Raw genomic sequence first — 19704 nt, forward strand, 5'->3', positions numbered from 1 at the left:
TTGCTATTATTTGGCATGGCATTGCCTCACTTCACTGAGTTTGTGTGTGCACGCATTTTGTGCTGTGCGAGTGCATGTGGTTATTTGCCCGAGCAGTGTGTGCTTGCGGTAGGTGTCTAACAAGGCGGACGTGTTTGCCTTGCTGGAGGAGTTGTCTGAGGGCCCTATCAGGTTTGTGCCTCAGGCAAGGCTGCAGGGCCTGGCCTGCCAAGGGACCACAGATGAGTTTGTTAGTGTAATTAAGGCTCATGGCGCTCCATACGCCTGGCCCTCTCACACACACTTCCTCAGTGTAAGGCACATCGATTCACAGACCTCATTAGAGCAGCACAGTGTATTGTTATAGTGATGAAGCTTTCAGCATTAAAACAGCCAAATTAGTGTGTGTTTCTTCCATTCTGCTCGTTTGGCTCCCTCCTGTTGGCCGATAGCCCTGAAAAGCAGCTTTTAGCTGCAGGCGCATCATGATTTATTTAAAATTGCTGGGCCCTTGAGCTGTTTGTAATTTGAAAGGCGTTTTATTTTTCACAACAGTTGTTTTAAGTTGACTTTAGGGCTGGGCAATATATCAAATTAATTCTAATTTCTGTTTTTGCGTGATATTCCAAATCCTGTTTTGCAAGAATCTAGGGGTTTTTATGGGTCTTTTTTTGCGTTTATGTCCACTTGTTCTCGTGTTGTCTTTTTGGTCTCGTCTCTTTCGCTCCTTCTGTGCTGTTGTGTGCACCTTCCCATTTACACTAGAGATCTTTATATAATGACAAGATGCACGTCTCCGCCTGTTGTCCCAAAGCCGGGAAGGCAGGCGACAAGCTTGAGTCCAAAATAAGCCCATTGAAACCCATGAAGCTTGTTTTGGACAGATTTTACTGAGAGTGAAACCTCTCTCTTCGCCTATTCCTCTCTGGTTTACACACACTCCAAGCCCCTCCCTCTCAAGCCAACAAAGTTGAGAGATCCCCTTTCTCCTCTCTGACAAGCGGTTTCAACTCACTATTTGCACTTGAGCTTTGGTCCACCAGAATCGGTCATATGGACACAAACACATTGAGACATTATTTTACTGTAATAGAGAAGTTTTCTAATGACACACTTTTTATGTCTCAACTATTCAAATTGCGCGCAGATCAGACGCTACTAAAACGAGAATATCAATGAAGATTGATTCTGGGAAATGAATGCGCAGTTTGTCGCATGCTGCATTGGAGTACCACATACTGCTAGCAGCATTTTAGCCAAAGACTGTTTATACTAGCTGTCTAGTTTGTGTTTTATAAATGTGCAATAAGCACATTTTATAAATTCTGAACAAAGTGTACAGGCTAGCATGCTGTTCAAACAGAGACCAACATAATGGTGTGTTCATAACAATTCAGCTGTTCAACCTTGTTAGCTAGGACATAAGATGGCTAAACTAGAAATATAAAGATTAACTAGCACGTGGGCTTGAGCGATCGTTGATGAGACGACGAGTGTTAATTTTCTATAGCCTAATGCTTGCTACAAGAAGTTAGTCATTATTAGTGAATGTGCATTATGCATGGTTCTAGTTAAATGTTTAACAAAAAAGGGCCTTTTCATGGACTTAAAAGCCAGATCAGTGACTATTGCAACAACAAAAAAGCAGGTTAAACTCATGGTTGTGGAAGGCCTCTATTTAGGTATAAAGTTTAAATTCATTAGATTATTGCTGACTGTTCGAAATGCAGTGTATTTTACCTTTAATTCTACAACACTGCTTATTTAGAGAACATTAAAATTGAGATGCAGTATATATCTTGAATTGCACATTATTTACAAAAATTTAATAAAAAAATGTATATATATATATATTTTTTAATCTAGGTTTGATTTTTAGGTCCAATTGCTCAGCCCTAGTTGACTTTGCACTTCTCTCTCTGAGCTCTTTACAATTAATAATGAAACCAGAAGAGGACTGTGAGACTGTTAAGAGTGTGTGCAGGGCTCCCATCTTTCAAAGGTTAGGAGTACCACATTAAATTTAGCACCATTGATTGATTTGAGAAGAGTGGTTGATTTTGGGATGAACGTGGAGCAGGATCTGTCTTTTTCCCAAGTCGGTCCATTAGACTATGTTCACAGGAATTCCCAATTGACATTATGCTAGCGAGACCTCTGAGTATTCACTGTTCAGGGTTTATACACGTTTTGACAGATGGCATTTCATGACTTTTGCATGACTTTTAACCAGATTTCCATGTCTAATAATTGGTGGCGTCTATGTAGCCTACATGGAAAGTTAGCATAAATGTGGTATTGTAGGAATGCAAACTGGTAAGGGCCCAAAAAGGTGACTTTTTATCAGCTTTAAAATGCTAACTTCTAGTGACTTTTAGGCTGGGTACCTTGTTGAAATGTTTTAACTGTGTACTATTTAAGCAACAAAGAATATGATCAGTCTGTGTAAAATAAAGTGGTTCATGTGAACCTAACTCATAGCAAAAAAATATATCTGCCTGTGTACATCGGTTCTACATTAATGTGCCAGCAGAGCACGACACCCTTTGTTGGTATAATCTATCTCGTTCAGTCAGAGTACACCTGGCATACCTCTTTCTATCCACCTTATTGAACAAGTGAGAAAGAGGGGAAAGTGTGTATGTGTGTGGTGTTCCTTTTGACCTCTACAGTGGCATCCAGCTTAAGACAGGCCCAGCTCCAGCTACACTTGATCCCTGAATCCACTTGTTTAACAAGCAACTCCTCATTTTCACCTAATTCTCTCATTCTGAAAATGAACCACATAGAGGGAAAACATTTAGTTGATAGATAGTAAGTTCATTAGCTAACTAGTTAACATTTCACACAGATTGCCAGGGTCCAGTGAGCAACTAACGTTCTAGCATGAGGAACGGCAAGACTTGATCGAATCCTCAGTTAATACTGTAGCTAATTGGTTCCTCGAGCTAACGTTACCTCATCTGATGTTGTAACGTTAGCTATTTAGCTGTCTGACTTTGTTAGCCAGCTAATTTTCACACCATAAACTCAATTATTTGATCAGCTAATGTTGCTGAACATTTCTCTGGCTAGCTAACGGAGAATTCAGCTATTGTAGCAAGATACTGAACAGTTCTTGTTCCACCACACTTGCTCCCTCACCTCAAAATTTCCAAATGCCAGTTGTTTTTCAGTTACAGCTCATGAAGTACGCTTCATCACCTTCGTCTTCAGGCTTCTCACCTACCTCTAGTGGTCATTCAGGGGACGCAGACTCAAATCTCTAGCCACTTTAATAATGAATAATTGGATGTAATGAATGTATCTCTATTCACTTTAAACAATGCCACTTTATATAATGTTTACACACCCTACATTACTCTTTTCATATGTATATACTGTACCATCTACTGCATCTTGCCTATGGCCATCGCTCATCCTTATTTATTTATATGTACATATTCTTATTCATCCCTTTACACTTGTGTGTGCATAAGGTAGTTGTTGTGAAATTGTTAGATATTACTGCACTGTCGGAACTAGAAGCACAATCATTTAGCTGCACTCGCATTAACATCTGCTAACCATGTGTATGTGACCAATAACATTTGATTTGACGTGCTGCTGCAGTAACTGGCAAACTGTCTGTCCAATCTCCGCTGTCTTTTCAGAACGCGGGCTGATTCTGTAACTAGGAAGTTGGTTGTTGCTTCTCTCTTCAGTCACGTGCTGCATTCTGTTATGTGAAGGACTGGTTGATCCCAGGCCTGAGCATTAGATGATACAGCCAGTATTGCTCCAAATGCGCATCACTCGTTCACTTACAGCCAGTAGTAATCCAAACACCCCCCCCTCCCCAAATATAACTTTTCTCATCGGATCTACATGGATCAGATCGGTTACCTAGTTTGCATCCCTGGGTATTGACACTAGAAGGCTGCTGGTCTCGGTTCCCATGTAGGCCTACGATCTCCTGCTGTTATGCCCTTGATCAAGGCACTTAACCCCTCAAAGTAGAATAAATGCGCTGTTTAGGCTTCTGTATAAAACACATGGTCAACCCTCCATTTGGAGAGCTACTGGTTGTGCAGGCTTTTGATCAAGCCTTGAAACACACCCGTGTCTGCTTATCAAGGTTCTGTGTGAGCAGCTGATTTTTACAGCTACAATGTGGTGTGTTAGAGCAGGGCTCGAACAAAAGCCTGCACACCCAGTAGCTCTCCTGGAGGATGGTTGGCCACCCTTAATATAACATATTGCAACACAACTAAATACTTTTGTCTTAATACAATTATTCCCTCATCCATTTCATCCCTGATTAATTTAATAAGGTAAGCTACTTCAAAGCAAGGTAGTGAAAACATGTTTATCTATAACCTTAAAGCTAAAATATTATTCTTTCAGGGGAGATCTATGCACAGCATGGAAGTCATTTGTCAATTAGACTTCTTAGAATATTTTTAATGTTGTCGGAGTTACATGGCTAGCCTACTGTTTAATAAGAGGGGAATACCAGCTTTCCAATAATGGTGTTATGTCTTTCTCAACAGTGCCTGTCGAAAGACATAATACTTATAATTACTAGTGAGATGGCTTGTAGTGAGGCTAGTTATGTTTTGGAACAGTGTATTCTGCACATTCTCAATCGGCGCATTCCCTCACGAATTGTTGACTGGCACCTATACGCTGGATTTACAGATATGAATGCCCACTATCCATTGCTTTTCAATGCAGATCCTGCCTTCATTCTGCTTTGATCAACCTTTTTTTGACACTGTGCAAATCCGGGCTGGTGATGGGCCACTTTGTTTTGTAGAGGAGCCGGTACGCAGTTCACAAAAAGATGGCGGTGTCGGTATGGCGCAACTCGAACACTGATTTGAGATACAGCCTTAATGAACAATGGTACAGCAAAGCCTTATCGTGCTTGTGTATTATGCTGCTAGAGTGTGTGGGTCTACTCTCCTGCTGCGTTAGTGAGTTAGTTCGAACTGTATGTTTGACTGTGGTAGTGAATGGGTTTAGTGCCTGTGTTTTCGTGTATTAGTGCAGGTGGGATCTCAGCATTGTGATACACAGTGAGGAAGACGTGAGGAAGATGACCCTGTGTCTGGGAGCAGTCTCCTCGGCCTGGCCCTGTGTCTGGGGGAGCAGTCTCTCCTCGGCCTGGCCCTGTGTCTGGGGGAGCAGTCTCTCCTCGGCCTGGCCCTGTGTCTGGGGGAGCAGTCTCTCCTCGGCCTGGCCCTGTGTCTGGGGGAGCAGTCTCTCCTGGCCATGTGTCTGGGGGAGCAGTCTCTCCTCGGCCTGGCCTTGTGTCTGGGGGAGCAGTTATGCACGCCATCAGACACACGTACACAGTCTTCTACACACACTGGCACCAGCCTGCGCCCTTCTGCCATCTATAATGTCAGCATAGCCATTTGCTGGTGGCATCAACGAGTTCCCACCTGACAGCCTACCCAGCTCAGCCTAGCCCAGACAGGGTGCATGGTGGAGGGCACAGGGCTGGGCTTTGGTGCTGCAGCCTGGGCCCTGGGCAGAGGGGCTGTGGAGGGTTGACCTAGCCTAGGAGACCCTGGCCTCTCTCATGGGAGTCCCCTTGCCCCTCTGCCCAGAGGGCAGCATTAGTGCAGGGCCAACTCTCAGACACATGGGTTAGAGGGGCTTTAGAGGGCCCGGTATGACTTTTGCAGACCTGCACGCATTTTGTGTACCATGCATGCATTTTGAGGTCAGAGTAGATACCTCTGATGTGAAGAAAAATGTTAGGGTAAAAATGGAGAACCAACTGCCAAATACATTTTCCAAAAATGTATGTTTGTCAAGCATATAACCACTATCTCGTAGTTGGCTAAGGCGTCATTTCGACGAAGGTAGTTCGATTATATAACATTTAGTCAACTAAGCGAGAACACTTTCTTGCCCTTGCGTGCTTTGATCTTCACAACGGTAGTAGGCGTGAGCACATTGACTAGCAAGGACATGTGCGTTGTTGCGGTATTTCAGTGTGCGTCACTGCGTGGATGGAAACCGACATGACAGAGAGCTCTTCCGCTAATACAGTCCTTCACAGAAAGTTATGTTAGGCCAACTAATCTTTAACAGTCTGTTAATTAAGCAGTTGTTGATCTCTCCTTGATATAGCTGTATGTCAATAGTAGGCTTCTAATAATGTAAGAGTACTCAGTTCATCAATGACAACAAGCAATGTTTGTTTAAGGGTGGGTGATATGGCCGAAAAATCACATTTCCTTTATTTTTAATTTTTTTAAACTTATGGGCAAATAACAAAGATTATCGAGATACATCGTGATCTAGAAATAAGTGTTGTACAATTAATGTTCAAATACACTGCATTTCAAACAGTCAGCAATAATCTGCTGAATTTAGGGATTGTGAAGTTATACCTAGGCTAAATGTAAGCCTTTGATACGACCAACAAATAATCTAATTAGTTAATCAGAATATATATATATATATATATACATTCCAGGGTTTTTCTTTATTTTTACTATTTTCTACATTGTAGAATAATAGTGAAGACGTAAACTATGAAATTACAGATATTGAATCATGTAGTAACCAAAAATGTTAAACAAATTCAAATGTATTTTATATTGCGATTCTTCAAATGGCCACCCTTTGCCTTGATGACAGCTTTGCACACTCTTGGCACTCTCTCCACCAGCTTCACGAGGAATGCTTTTCCAAACTTTAGACTGGTACTGTGTGTGTGTACGTACATACACTGCTGCGCCACGCGGGAGGTCCTTTTTGCAGAATAGTTTAACCAGTTTAAAAATTAAAAATAAATAGTAATTGCAATCACTGATCTGGCTATCAAGTCCATGAAAATGCCTTTTTTTGTTACAAATTTAACTAGAACCATGCATAATGCACATTCACTAATAATGACCAACTTCTTATAGCAGGCATTAGGCTATAGAAAATTAACACCGGTCTCATCAACAATCTCTCAATCCCACATGCTAGGTATTAGCCAGTTAATCTTTATATTTCAAGTTTAGCCAACTTGGATCTATCTATTTGCTAGCTAACAAGGTTGAACAGTTGAATTGCTATGAACACACCCTTCTGTTTGAAAAGCATGTTAGCCTGTTCAGATGTTGAAATCAAGTGGCCTACCTTATTTCTTAGAATGCGAACGTGTTGCCAATTCTTTATATAATTGTGTTTTATGGTTATTGCACATTCTATAAAACACAAACTAGACAGCTAGTATGACAGTCTTTGGCTAAAATGCTGCTAGCGGTACCAATGCCGCGTGTGACAAACCTGAGCATTCATTTTACAGAATCAATGTTCGTTGATACTCTTGGTTTAGTAGTGTCTGCTCTGCACGCAATTTGAATAGTTGAGACATAAAAAGGGTATCGTTAGAAAAGTTTACTTCTCTATTACAGTAAAATGTCTCAATGTGTTTGTGTCCATATGACTGATTCGGATGGACCAAACCTCAAACGAAAATAGCGAGTTGAAACCGCTTGTCAGAGAGGAAGAGGTGATCTCTCAACTTTGTTGGCATGAGAGGCAGGGGGAGGGGCTTGGTGTGTGTAAACCATAGAGGAATGGGCAAAGCGAGAGGTTTCACTCGCTAAAATAAGGACAATGTGTCTCTATGGGCTTATTTTGGACTGACGCTTGTCGCCTGCCTTCACGCCTTTGAGACAACGACTCCGATTGTTAGGGCGGAGACATGAGCATCTCGTCATTATATACAGATCTCTGGGAAGGTGCACAGAGGAGCGAAAGAGACAAGACCAAAAATACATCATGAGAACAAGTGGCCATAAACGCTCATAAAAACTTTGATTATTGTGCATTTGGAATATCACGCAAAACATGCATTCGAATTAATCAAATGAATTTGATTTATCGCCCAGCCCTATGTTGAATGAATGGTAGCCTAGTAGTCAGACCTAACTTGTTGGATTAGGTCTGGGATGGAGATCTGAAACGAGCTCATATTAGCTTATTTTATTTGTTTCATATGTCAAATAGCCTACAGTTAACTAGACTATTGCATTTTATCCAGTAATATAATTATTCCGAATATTCTCCCCAAACAGAATTAAGCCAGTTTACATTTCCACTATACTATCCACAGAAAGACACTTAAAAAGATTATAAGAAGAATTTGATGTGTTATATGTGAAAGTGTTATTGAGACCACCGCAATTTAATTTAGGATCAAACACAAGACTTCTGTGTTCGCTACATTGTTTGATATAATTTAACTCAAGGTTTCAGGAAATGTCAGTTACAGGTTTTTCAAAAAGGCTAAACACTTCAGCTTCCATACGTGGATGTTGACTGACCCCCCCCCCCCACCTCACCCAACCTTAGGCCTACATCAGCACCACCTTGTCAGAAAATCCTAGGGAGATCCCTGATTTGTACATTTAAATGCATTTCTAGTTAGCTACTGAAGAGCAGGCAATTACCAAGTACCCATAACAGTCTGTAGCCTGCCATTCCTTCCGAGGCAACATTATTAAGCTAGAAAAGCTGCATTTGTCTAATGATTTGAGCAGTGTGGGTGTTACACAGGGCCAGGGGGTGGCACCACCATGCTGAAGTGGTACTTTTAAAAAAGTTTAAGGTTGACGGTTCTGCTAATGTGGAATACATATGTGTTGAAATGATTTGTTCTGTGTTTTGATTAATAAAGTGTTAATTGTCATCCTTCTCTTCCCTCTCCAGGACTACAAGGCAGATGAGGACCCTGCTCTGTTCAAGTCAGCTAAGACTGGTAGAGGACCCCTTGGACCCAACTGGAAGGTATGCCTCTCACTGGAACACCAGGGAGGGAGGGCGACTGCAGTTTGATGAAGACAAATCAACTCTCTCTGCTCTAATTGGGCGTAATAGAAAGTGCAAGTGATCAGGTCAGATTAGCCCCTCCTGTCTCAGCCCTGCTCACACTCGCTCAGCCTGCCAGGAGTGTGTATTTGTACGTGGCTGTCTGCTCTGGAATGTACTATGTGTGTTGTCTCTCTTAGTTTGAGCTAGGAACAGTTCTGTTTTTTCCAATGAGTCTGTGAGATATTTGTTTGAGAGGTGATGAAAACAGCTCATCCAGAGACACTGTTTTCCCATCAAACCCTTAATCTCCAGCCCTGCAAACAGGCCCATGATGTCAAACTAGTTAGATCTCCACCCAGCAATAGTTTACAGCCCTTATACACTTAACAAAAATATAAACGCAACATGTAAAGGGTTGGTCCCATGTTTGAGTTGAAATAAAAGATCCCAGACATGTCCCATATGCATAAAAAGCTTATTTCTCTCAAATCTTGTGCACAAATTTGTTTACATCCCTTTTAGTGAGCATTTCAAATTTGCCAACATAATCCATCCACCTGACAGGTGTGGCATATCAAGAAGCTGATTAAACGGCATGATCATTACAAAGGTGCACCTTGTGCTGGGGACAAAAGGCCACTCTAAAATGTGCAGTTTTGTCACACAACACAATGTCACAAGTGTCTCAAGTTTTGAGTGTGCAATCGGCATGCAGACTGCAGGAATGTCCACCAGAGCTGTTGCCAGATAATTGAATGTTGATTTTTCTACCATAAGCTGCCGCCAACGTTGTTTTTAGAGAATTTGGCTGTACGTCTTGCCAGCCTCACAACTGCAGACCACTTGTAACCACGCCTACCAAGGACCTCCACATCAGGCTTCTTCACCTGTGGGATCTTCTGAAACAGCCACCCGTACAGCTGATGAAACTGAGGACTATTTTTCTGTCTGTGTTAAAGCCCTTTTGTGGGGGGAAAACTAATTCTGACTGGCTGGGCCTGGCTCCACAGTGGGTGGGCCTGGCTCCCAAGTGAGTGGGCCTATGCCCTCCCAGGCCCAGCCCCTGCGCAGTCATCTGAAATCCATATATTAATTTATTTCAATTGACAGATTTCTTAATGAACTGTAACTCAGTAAAATAGTTGAAATTGTTAGATGTTGCGTATTTATATTTTTGTTCAGTATAGTTCAACGTGGAAAAGTTTTTCTGCTCTGCGACAACTTGCACAAATGAGACTGCTAAACAGCTTTATAAAGTCTAAAGCAACTTTTCATTTAGATCTCCCCCCCCCCCCCACCTTGGACATGGAAACACACTTTTTGGAGAGGAAAAAATGAGAGAATCATAATTAAAGTTACAACAGAGAACACTATTTGTGCCAGCTTCTCAGAGCAGTAGAACTCTTCTATCTCTGCGTGCACACATGCTTCTGTATTGGCACACTTTGTATTTCTGAAAACTCCTGGTCCTTTGAGCAGGGCGACGGGAGAGGGAGAGAAGAAATGTCACCGTAAATGTTTTGATGTGGTTTCCGTTTTATGTGAAGTTCTCCTTTAGCGGTGACAACTTTTCTAGCTAAACCCTACGCAAATTTAGAATGTTTTTCATTCCCACCATCCCCCTCTCTCCTCTGTGATGGGAGCATCAAACGGTGGTGGGATGGGTGTGATTGCGGCAGGTCTGTGGCATTTCTCCCTGTGTGCAGCGCTAGAATGAAGTGATTAATTAAACCGGTGTTCTGGGAGTGATGTGCGTGTGTGTGTTCTGGGGGCAAGCAGGTCTTGGGTGTTAATAATGGAACCGGCTTTGTGCTGAGAAGCCGTTATCGCTGTGTGATGCGAGCACCGTTTTATCTGCCTTCCCCGGCCACAAAGGCATGCCTGTCTGGAACAGTGTCGCTGTCAGGGTGGAGCGAGAGAAATGGTCCCTTCATCTGGAGTTTATCCACTTTGCTCTCTCTCTCTTCCTCTCAGGGAGACAGAGTGCAAGCTGCAGATGGATTTAAAACTGTTTTGTAGATTAGAAGACTTTTATCCGTCTACTGCATATTCTCATATCGATAATTATTTTATTAAGCTTCGTTTCCAAAACATGATGTATTAATGACATTTTAATGGTTGGAATACCGCAGAGATTTGTCCAAACCGGTTTAATTTTTCTGTGTTCTACAAATCACACTCTGATTTCTTCTCTTTGAGAGTTCCATTATTGGGAAGTTTGCATAAACTTTGCTTATTTGCATATTCTGTTTTTTTGTAATATCTTGTCAACATAAATTATCTAGTGTGTCTTCTTGCATTGTTTGCTCAGTGTCTGTTCTCCTGTTGTGTTGCTACTAACAGAAGGAGCTGGTTAGTAAGGCTGCCTGCCCGAGGATGTGTGCCTACAAACTGGTCACTGTCAAGTTCAAGTGGTGGGGCCTGCAGAACAAGGTGGAGAGCTTTATTCACAAGGTTAGGACATGTTTTTTTTCCTTCAGGTTAACAGACACTAGCTATGTTTCCATGAACTTGTTCAATGATTTGTTGTTGTTGTCGACATTAAAGTTGTGATAGAAAATATGCATAAAAAGTTTATTTCTCTCAAATTTTGTGCACATGTGTTTACATCCCTGTTAGTGAGCATTTCTCCTTTGCCAAGATAATCCATCCACCTGACAGGTGTAGCATATCAATAAACTGATTAAACAGCATGATCATTACACAGGTGCACCTTGTGCTGGGGACAATAAAAGGCCATTCTAAAATGTGCAGTTTTGTCACACAACACAATGCCACAGATGTCTCAAGTTTTGAGGGAGCGTGCAATTGGCATGCTGACTGCAGGAATGTCCCCCAGAGCTGTTGCCAGAGATTTGAATGTTAATTTCTCTACTATAAGCCACCTCCGTTATTTTAGAGAATTTGGCAGTAGGTCCAACCGGCCTCACAACTGCAGACCATGTGTAGCCACGCCAGCCCAGGACCTCCACATCTGTCTTCTTCACCTGCGGGATCGTCTTGAGACCAGTCACCCGGACAGCTGATGAAATGGAGTATTTCTGTCTGTAATAAAGCCCTTTTGTGGTGAAAAACTGACTGGCTGGGCCTGGCTCCCCAGTGGGTGGGCCTATGCCCACCCATGGCTGCGCCCCTGCCCAGTCGTGTGAAATCCATAGATTAGGGCCTAATGAATTTATTTAATTTGACTGATTTCCTTATGAACTGTAACTCAGTAAAAACCTAGTGTTGAATAAAAATGAAGTGGTTTGAAGTGTTTCCATTATCCATTTAGGCAAATCGCACATTAATAAATTGGCGACAGCCTGTATGCCTTCCCACCGATCTGTTTCATGTCTCAGGTGGCCCGCAAAAGCCAGCATGGATAGAATGCAAGAATTGACTGTTTGCCATAATTATTAGAATATGTGCCAACTGTAGCCTATATCTGATATAATTTTATGGTAAAACTTGCATCCAGCCAACCAGAAAAGCAAGGCGACGCCATTCTTGAAAGTCAAGACATTTATTTTTATAGTCGAAAAATAGATTTAGCAATCAGTTGGTATTTAGAATTAAATGTGGAGGGGAACTTTTATAGTTCTGTGATGACATCACGTGCCTTAATTATTCGGCAATCATAATTTATTCAAAAACAGTCATTTTTTGCAATAAAGAACAATCCACCTCTGTCGAATGATACAATTTTTATTAATCTTTAGAACATTTCTCTTGTAGCTGTGTTTCCATTCCACATGTCACACTGGTTTTTGTCCGACATTGCTTTTGTAAAATAAGCCTGGGTCAAAAGAAACCTGCCTACTGAGTCATCAAGAGTGAATATAATAATCTAAGCAGCACTGAAAATGAATCTGTAGGTACACCTCAAACACCTGGGTTATATGGTTTATGCTCAGTCTTTTGATATCCAGGACTAGACTGTATAGCATCTGACCAAGATGTGTACCTACCTTTTTATTCTGTCACTATCTGACACATGCTTCCTGGTACCCTTTTCTTTACCTCTGTATGCCTCTATCCATGTTCTCTCCTCCAGCAAGAGAAGCGCATCTTCACTAACTTCCATCGCCAGCTGTTCTGTTGGATCGACAAGTGGGTGGAGCTGACTATGGAGGACATCAGGAGGATGGAGGCGGAGACCCAGAAGGAGCTGGAGGAGGTATGCAAAGGAACATATTGGATTAAAAACAGGAGAAGGGTTCAATACTTACCAAGGCTTACTACACTCAACCTCCAAAACCATTAGAGCGAGTGTGCTGTTTTTAGGCATCATCTCTTTAGCGTTGTCATGGCGGCAAATCACTGCAGTGCTGCCCTATGTGCTTGGCAGTGTCGGTCTGGTGTTTGCCTTGTGGGTCCTGGCCGTGGTTGGATAGCAGGCTGTCTTAGCCTGTCTGTGGTGTCATCCCTCAGAGACAGTGGTAATGTTAGGAAGCTCATTGGAAGAGTCATCAGCATCTCTGGAAGTGATGCTGGTTGGTCTGTTCATTGGTGGTGCTGAGACAACATTCACTCTAAATTTGTATCCCTCCCTAGATCCTTTTCCTAGAATTCTGATTATTATTTGGACCTTTTTAATTGAAAATCTGAGCTAAACATCCTGTTAATTTATTTCAATCTGTTAAATCAATGATCCCCTCTTATACTTTAATGTAAATAAATCTGCTTTTTGTGTTTTATGACAAAGTAAAACGTGTATGATTTTATGACATTGTCATTTTTCCCATCTTATGTGACTTTATTTACTGCTTGTCATAATTTTGCTAAATAATAATATTGAAAGGAACATCAGTCCTAGTCTTCTTGTTATCAGTAGTTTTTTACCGTGTTTGTTTGATTCGACCATGCTGGTCCAAAGGGACATGGGGGTGGAATTCTACATTCCTGCCCATATCCCCTTCTCCAGCCTGTCTGTCTCCCCCTCCCAGGGTTCCCACACATTGTTTATTCTGGAAAAGTCAGGGAAATGTGTGATATTTTCAAAGAAATCCCTCAACTGTGAGAGAATTGTAATCACATACAGTGCATTCAGAAATTATTCAGACCCCTTGAATTTTTCCACATTTTGTTACGTTACAGCCTTATTTTAAAATTAATTAAATGTTGTTCCTAATCAATCTACACACAATTCCCCATAATGACAAAGCGAAAACAGGTTTTTATAAATGATAGCAAATTTATTTAAAAAATAAACTGAACTTATTTACATACGTTTTCAGACCTTTTGCGATGAGACTCGAAATTGAGCTCAGGTGCATCCTGTTTCCATTGATAGTCCTTGAGATTTTTCTACAACTTAATTGGAGTCCACCTGTGGTAAATTTAAATTGATTGTACATGATTTGGAAAGTTACATACCTGTCTATGTAAGGTCCCACAGTTGACAGTGCATGTCAAAACAAATGCCAAAGCCTGAGGTCGAAGGAATTGTCCGTAGAGCTCCGAGACAGGATTGGCCAAACTGAGCATTCGGGGGATAAGGGCCTTGGTCAGGAAGGCGACCAAGAACCCAATGGTCACCCTAACAGAGCTCCACACTTCCTCTGTAGAGATGGGAAAACCTTCCAGAAGGACAATCATCTCTGCAGCACTCCACCAATCAGGTCTTTATGGTAGAGTGGCCAGACGGAAGCAACTCTTCAGTAAAAGGCACATGACAGCCCGCTTGGGAGTTTGCCAAAAAGCACCTAAAAGATTCTGACCATGAGAAACGAGATTCTCTGGTCTGATGAAACCAAGATTGAACTCTTTGGCCTGAATGCCAAGCGTCATGTCTGGAGGAAAACTGGCACCATCCCTACGGTGAAGCGGGGTGGCAGCATCATACTGTGGGGATGTTTTTCAGCAGCAGGGACTGGGAGACTAGTCAAGATGGAGGGAAAGATGAACGGAGCAAAATACAGAGATCCTTGATGAAAACCGGCCCCATAGCGCTCAGGACCTCGGACTGGGGCGAAGGTTCACCTTCCAACCTGACAACGACCCTAAGCACACAGCCAAGACAATGCAGGAGTGGCTTCGGGAAAAGTCTCTGAATGTCCTTGAGTGACCCAGCCAGAGCTCGGACTTGAACACGATCGAACATCTCTGGAGAGACCTGAAAATAGCTGTGCAGCGACGCTCCCCATCCAACCTGACAGAGCTTTAGAGGATCTGCAGAGAAGAATGAGAGAAACTCCCCAAATACAGGTGTGCCAAGCTTGTAGCGTCATACCCAAGAAGACTCAAGGCTGTAATCGCTGCCAAAGGGGATTCAACAAAGTACTGAGTATAGGGTCTGAATAATTAAGTAATTGTGATATTTCAGTTTCCATTTTTTTATAAATTTGCTTCGTCATTATGGGGTATTGTGTGTAGATTGAGGGGGGAGGGACAATGTATTCCATTTTAGAATATAGCTGTAAAGTAACCATGTGGAAAAAGTGAAGGGGTCTGAATATTTTCCCGAATGCACTGTATAGCCTATCACTCCTTTTATACAGTCAAGCCTACATTTTGGAATAGACAGCCTAGTCTTGGTCCATTGTGATTGTTCATTATAATACAAAACTTTCATCCTTGAATTCATTAAAAAGTCAGACATTTAGATGGGTAACTTGTGTGGGAACCCTCCCTTCCTTTCCCCCAATCTCTACCTCTGCCCTTACAGGCCTCCTGATTCTATCATTTTACATCTAGATGCGTAGGAAGGGCTCTGTTCGAGGCACGAAGGCTTCAGACGAGTAGCTGCTCCAGGTGTAGGTCTGAGGAAGGCTGTGTAAGTGCAACTAGAGTCGAGCCAATAGCAGACATGTTGGTTCCTCCTCCACTATCGCTCATGGATTCCTTGTCTGTCTTCTCCCACTGGGTTCTCTTGGTATTGCTGCATGTTTACACTGCTTTCACTCCATATACAGTGGTGTCATAACAAGGATTTATGGTCTGGTTTGTGTGGGTGTCTATGTGTGTGTTCTTGTCACGTGAACTTCCATAACTCTGACTTGTATTAGTTAATCAATAACACCAGATCTCAGAGAAATGAAGCATTTGCCAGATCGTTAAGTGTATTGCTGACATTGCGAAAAGCTCCCTGCCGTGTGTGTGTGTGTGTGTGTGTGTGTGTGTGTGTGTGTGTGTGTGTGTGTGTGTGTGTGTGTGTGTGTGTGTGTGTGTGTGTGTGTGTGTGTGTGTGTGTCTACTCAATCTCCACATATGAGGGCAGACATCTATTCAGCCTGTTTTCAGAGCCAAGGCGAGAGAGCAGGTTTTAAAAAGGCTATGGCAGCCAGGTAAAGCCCAACTAACAAATAGTCAGCACTGGGTTCTGGCCTTGTATCTGTAGTCCAAAGAAAGGCCATACAGAATATGGATAACAAACACACACACAAAAACGCTCATCTGGCACTGCAGACTTCTGTTTGTATCACATTCTCAGTAAGGCCTTTACCACTCACACTCTGTTGGCCCCACTCGGAATATCAATCTGAGCGCTTTTGGCCGTACATGGAGGAATCTGGGCCGGACTGGCCGAAGTGTGGCGGGCTCAAGCATTCCTGGCCTGGCACCAAAGCTGATCATTTGGAGCTCTGCTTCTTCCCACTCTACATCTCGCCCAATCCTACATGTGTTTCCCATTTTCTCCTGGACTATGTAAACAGACTGGTGCCATCAAAGAGGCCCTCGGCATGGAGGAGTGCTTGGCCTGGGCTTCTGAGCTGAGGGGTCGCCAAGGTTACACTGTGCCAGTACTGTAGGGCTCCACAGGGCGGCACCCATGGGTTGGAGTCGAATACCATTTATAACGACAAGCTCAGTTTCTGCCCTTTTACCAGTTCAACAACCATACACCCCCAGCTCCTGTAGATGGTTCAGCACTGTGTCCTAGAGAGCTTTATCACCTTATGTATAGACTTCAGGTGAAATGAGGTTGAGTAGTAATTCATGTATCAGGATCTTAAACCAAAAGTGTTGTGGTTGGACTACACTGTGAGTGAGAAATACCATGTTTTGGAGCTGATGCACCTGTCGTCTGCTTGTGTGCTAACATGGGTGGGGTGGTGGTGGGGGAGAAAAACCCTTCAAGGTGGCTTCCTCTGCCTCATTAACATACAAATGGAATTCTGCAGTTGAAAAGGAGCCTGTGCTGAGATTGAGGAGGGAGGGAGAAGTGGAAGGTAGAATCCTCATGTCATTTCATCAGATTTCATTTCATCAGATTTCTAGTCCTCTGTTTAGGGCCAGTATGGTGTGGTTGAACTCTTCCATTAAGGTATTCTGCCGTCAGATTCAGCCACTAATTGACTTTCTAAAGTCATCAGCCTTAGGGTGTGAGGACCTGAAACCAATGCCTTTATCTACCTACAAGATAAACAAGAGCTCAATAAGAACCATTTTTAGACATTCTTTAAAAAAAGAAACAGTTTGAAGATTCTAAATGTTGATTGCTTCTCGGTGAACAGAATGCTGGAATTTCTGAGCCACATTCATCCCAGTTTCTTTCACAGTAACAAGCAGCCTTTCTCGCAGAATTCCACTTGTTGACGCATGCTCTTACAGAACCTGCCTCCACTTGTTTGGTCTCGGTAGAGATGTAGTAAATGTCTGTTTATTTCTTTCTCTCACTGCCTATCCACTTTTCTCTACCTCAGCTTCGCAAACAAGGTCAAGTACGGGGAACCAGTGCTGCCGATGCCGAATGAGATGGAGGGTTTTAAACAGCGATGAAGAGTAAAGTTGATGATGAAGAATTTCGACGTGTGCTCCCTGCGTGCCACCTTTTACCTTACTGATTCAGGATGTGGAGGACGAGGGCTCCAATCGATCAATAGACCAGCACCCTGACCTACCTGCATCCAATTATAGACATTCTATCCACAGAATAATTGATTTGTAGAAAGTGACACGATCATAGCTTTTAATTTTGATCTCCTGGGCTAAAGACGTTATCAAGAAGCAATGACCTCAGTAAAGCCAGCTACCACCACCATGTTGTTGATAGACTAGTCCCTCTATCTTCTCTTGATAGACGCTTAGAGGGCTGCTTGGTTGTTGAGAGATTAATATTTTCAAAGCATTTAATTGGCATGATTCCCTTATGGCAGGTGTTGGACCTGTATTTTGTTATTCCAGTCGAGTAGGGTCGTTCCTCTGTGGTCTGTTGCCTTGCCCATTTTTTTGTTTTCTTTTGTATTCATTGATATTTTCCCCAGATCATTCCTTTCAAGACAATGTCCTCCCTGTCCTCTTCTAGCTGTTCATAACTCTATGGTTTTCCCATTAGCTGGCGAAAGAGAGCCTGTCAGTGTGTTCTCCAAAAACGTGTCCCTTCCTGCCATGGCGTTCATTAAGAGATTACTGACACCCTTGGCACCTGTGCCCATCCTAATCTTTCCCCCTCCCTCTGCATCTTATTAACACTCTGACAATCTTGTCCACACAGGTATTTCACTCTCACTCCAATGCAAATTAACACAAACACACACTCATATGCACATGTAGACCCGCGCGCACACACAGGTGTGAATGCCTTTGCGGTGGCTGATCTCTTCCAAGCTCAAGCTGGGCAGATCCCTGCAGGATCCTTCAACTGAAGGGAAGTGGCTGTTGGAGTGTTTGGAGCTGTCACTGTTTTTCCCACACTCCCCATTCTCCATACGCTCACACTCACTCAATCCGCTCCTCCCCAGCGGATGTCCCCAGAGCGAAACCGCACTGAAAAACAGTCACAGATGGTGCTACACCCTTCGTCTCTGTCACGCACTACTCACCCCACCCTGCAGTCCACCACCCCAGTAGCCTGCCTGTCTCTGCCTTATTCCTGTGGATCTTTGGGACCGTGTTCTGCTGCTGGTCGTATCCTGCTGAACATGGGCATCAGGTCAACAGACACCCAGCACCACCCTAGCCCAGACCAGGCCACCACCCTAGCCCAGACCAGGCCACACCTGACTGGGCCTGTTTACAGACGCAGCTGCCTCCCTACCTACTCACTCAGCACTACACTGCCTTACTGTACCCATACAGTACCCCCACATGACATACTGTACCTCCACTCTGTCATCTACCCCTTTACCTCTTTGCCAGACTGGGGGTCTGCTTCTGGGCGCTAACGAGCACCACCATGTCTTTTGGCTCCACACGGGCACCAGTTAGGAACCACTCAGTAGTCTTTTAGGATTTACTACAGGGACACTGATCAACAGAGGGTAGAACAGGGATGGTCCTCGGGGGCCTGAGTTGGTCTCTCACTTTTGCCCCAGCACCAGCTAACACACCTGACTCCAATAAACAGCTAATCATGCAAGAATTAGAATGCAATTTGTTTAATCAGCTGTGCTTGCTAGGGATGGGGGTGGTGTGACACCACTCTGGCCCCTGAGGACGGGAGTTGCCCATCCCTGGGGTAGATGAAGGGCTTGATTGGTTTGCAATGACTTTAAGATCTGTTTTAGCTGAACCACACAATGTGCTCAAGGTCCTAATGCATGTTTGTTCTATTGAACTGTGGTGGGGGTGATTATTCCCTGCCGTGATACTGTACTGATGTAGACAACAGCACTCCCCAGCAGCAAGCCGGTCGGACAGTTCCGTGCTGGAGCCCGAATGCTACTCTGTTTAAGCACCAAAGTGCCTTCATGTTATTGTGTGCATGTCTGCGTGCTTGTGGGACAATAAAGAATGCATGTGTATCTTACCTTGTCATTCAACCTCAGCCATTCTGCCTATTTTTATATACAGACATGCTTGCAGCTAAGATGGATGGAATATTTTTTTATGAAGAGCTTAGCCTTGATGGTCTATTTTTATTGTGAAAGCCTTACAGGGGGATGTGAGAACCTTAGTGATTGGTTTAGTGCTCACCCAAAGAGTGTGCATGGCTCTGGGTGATATCATTTGTTTACATGTGTTGTTTACTATCCACACACTTCCCCAGGGGCA

General features: G+C 43.2%; 1 protein-coding gene across 1 annotated transcript in view; it reads left to right on the top strand.

Annotated features, from left to right (window-relative positions):
- The window catches only part of LOC139576768 (phosphatidylinositol transfer protein beta isoform), a 30677-nt gene extending 11200 nt beyond the window's left edge, over window positions 1-19477 (top strand). Inside the window, exons 8-11 of the mRNA XM_071403207.1 lie at window positions 8686-8763; window positions 11131-11241; window positions 12824-12946; window positions 17415-19477. Of these exons, the coding sequence (XP_071259308.1) occupies window positions 8686-8763; window positions 11131-11241; window positions 12824-12946; window positions 17415-17465 (363 nt within the window). The 3' untranslated portion in view covers window positions 17466-19477. The remainder of the gene's footprint in view (window positions 1-8685; window positions 8764-11130; window positions 11242-12823; window positions 12947-17414) is intronic.
- The last annotated feature ends 227 nt before the right edge of the window (window positions 19478-19704 follow it).

This window comes from Salvelinus alpinus, chromosome 5, assembly GCF_045679555.1.
Source record: "Salvelinus alpinus chromosome 5, SLU_Salpinus.1, whole genome shotgun sequence".
Lineage (NCBI taxonomy): Eukaryota > Metazoa > Chordata > Actinopteri > Salmoniformes > Salmonidae > Salvelinus > Salvelinus alpinus.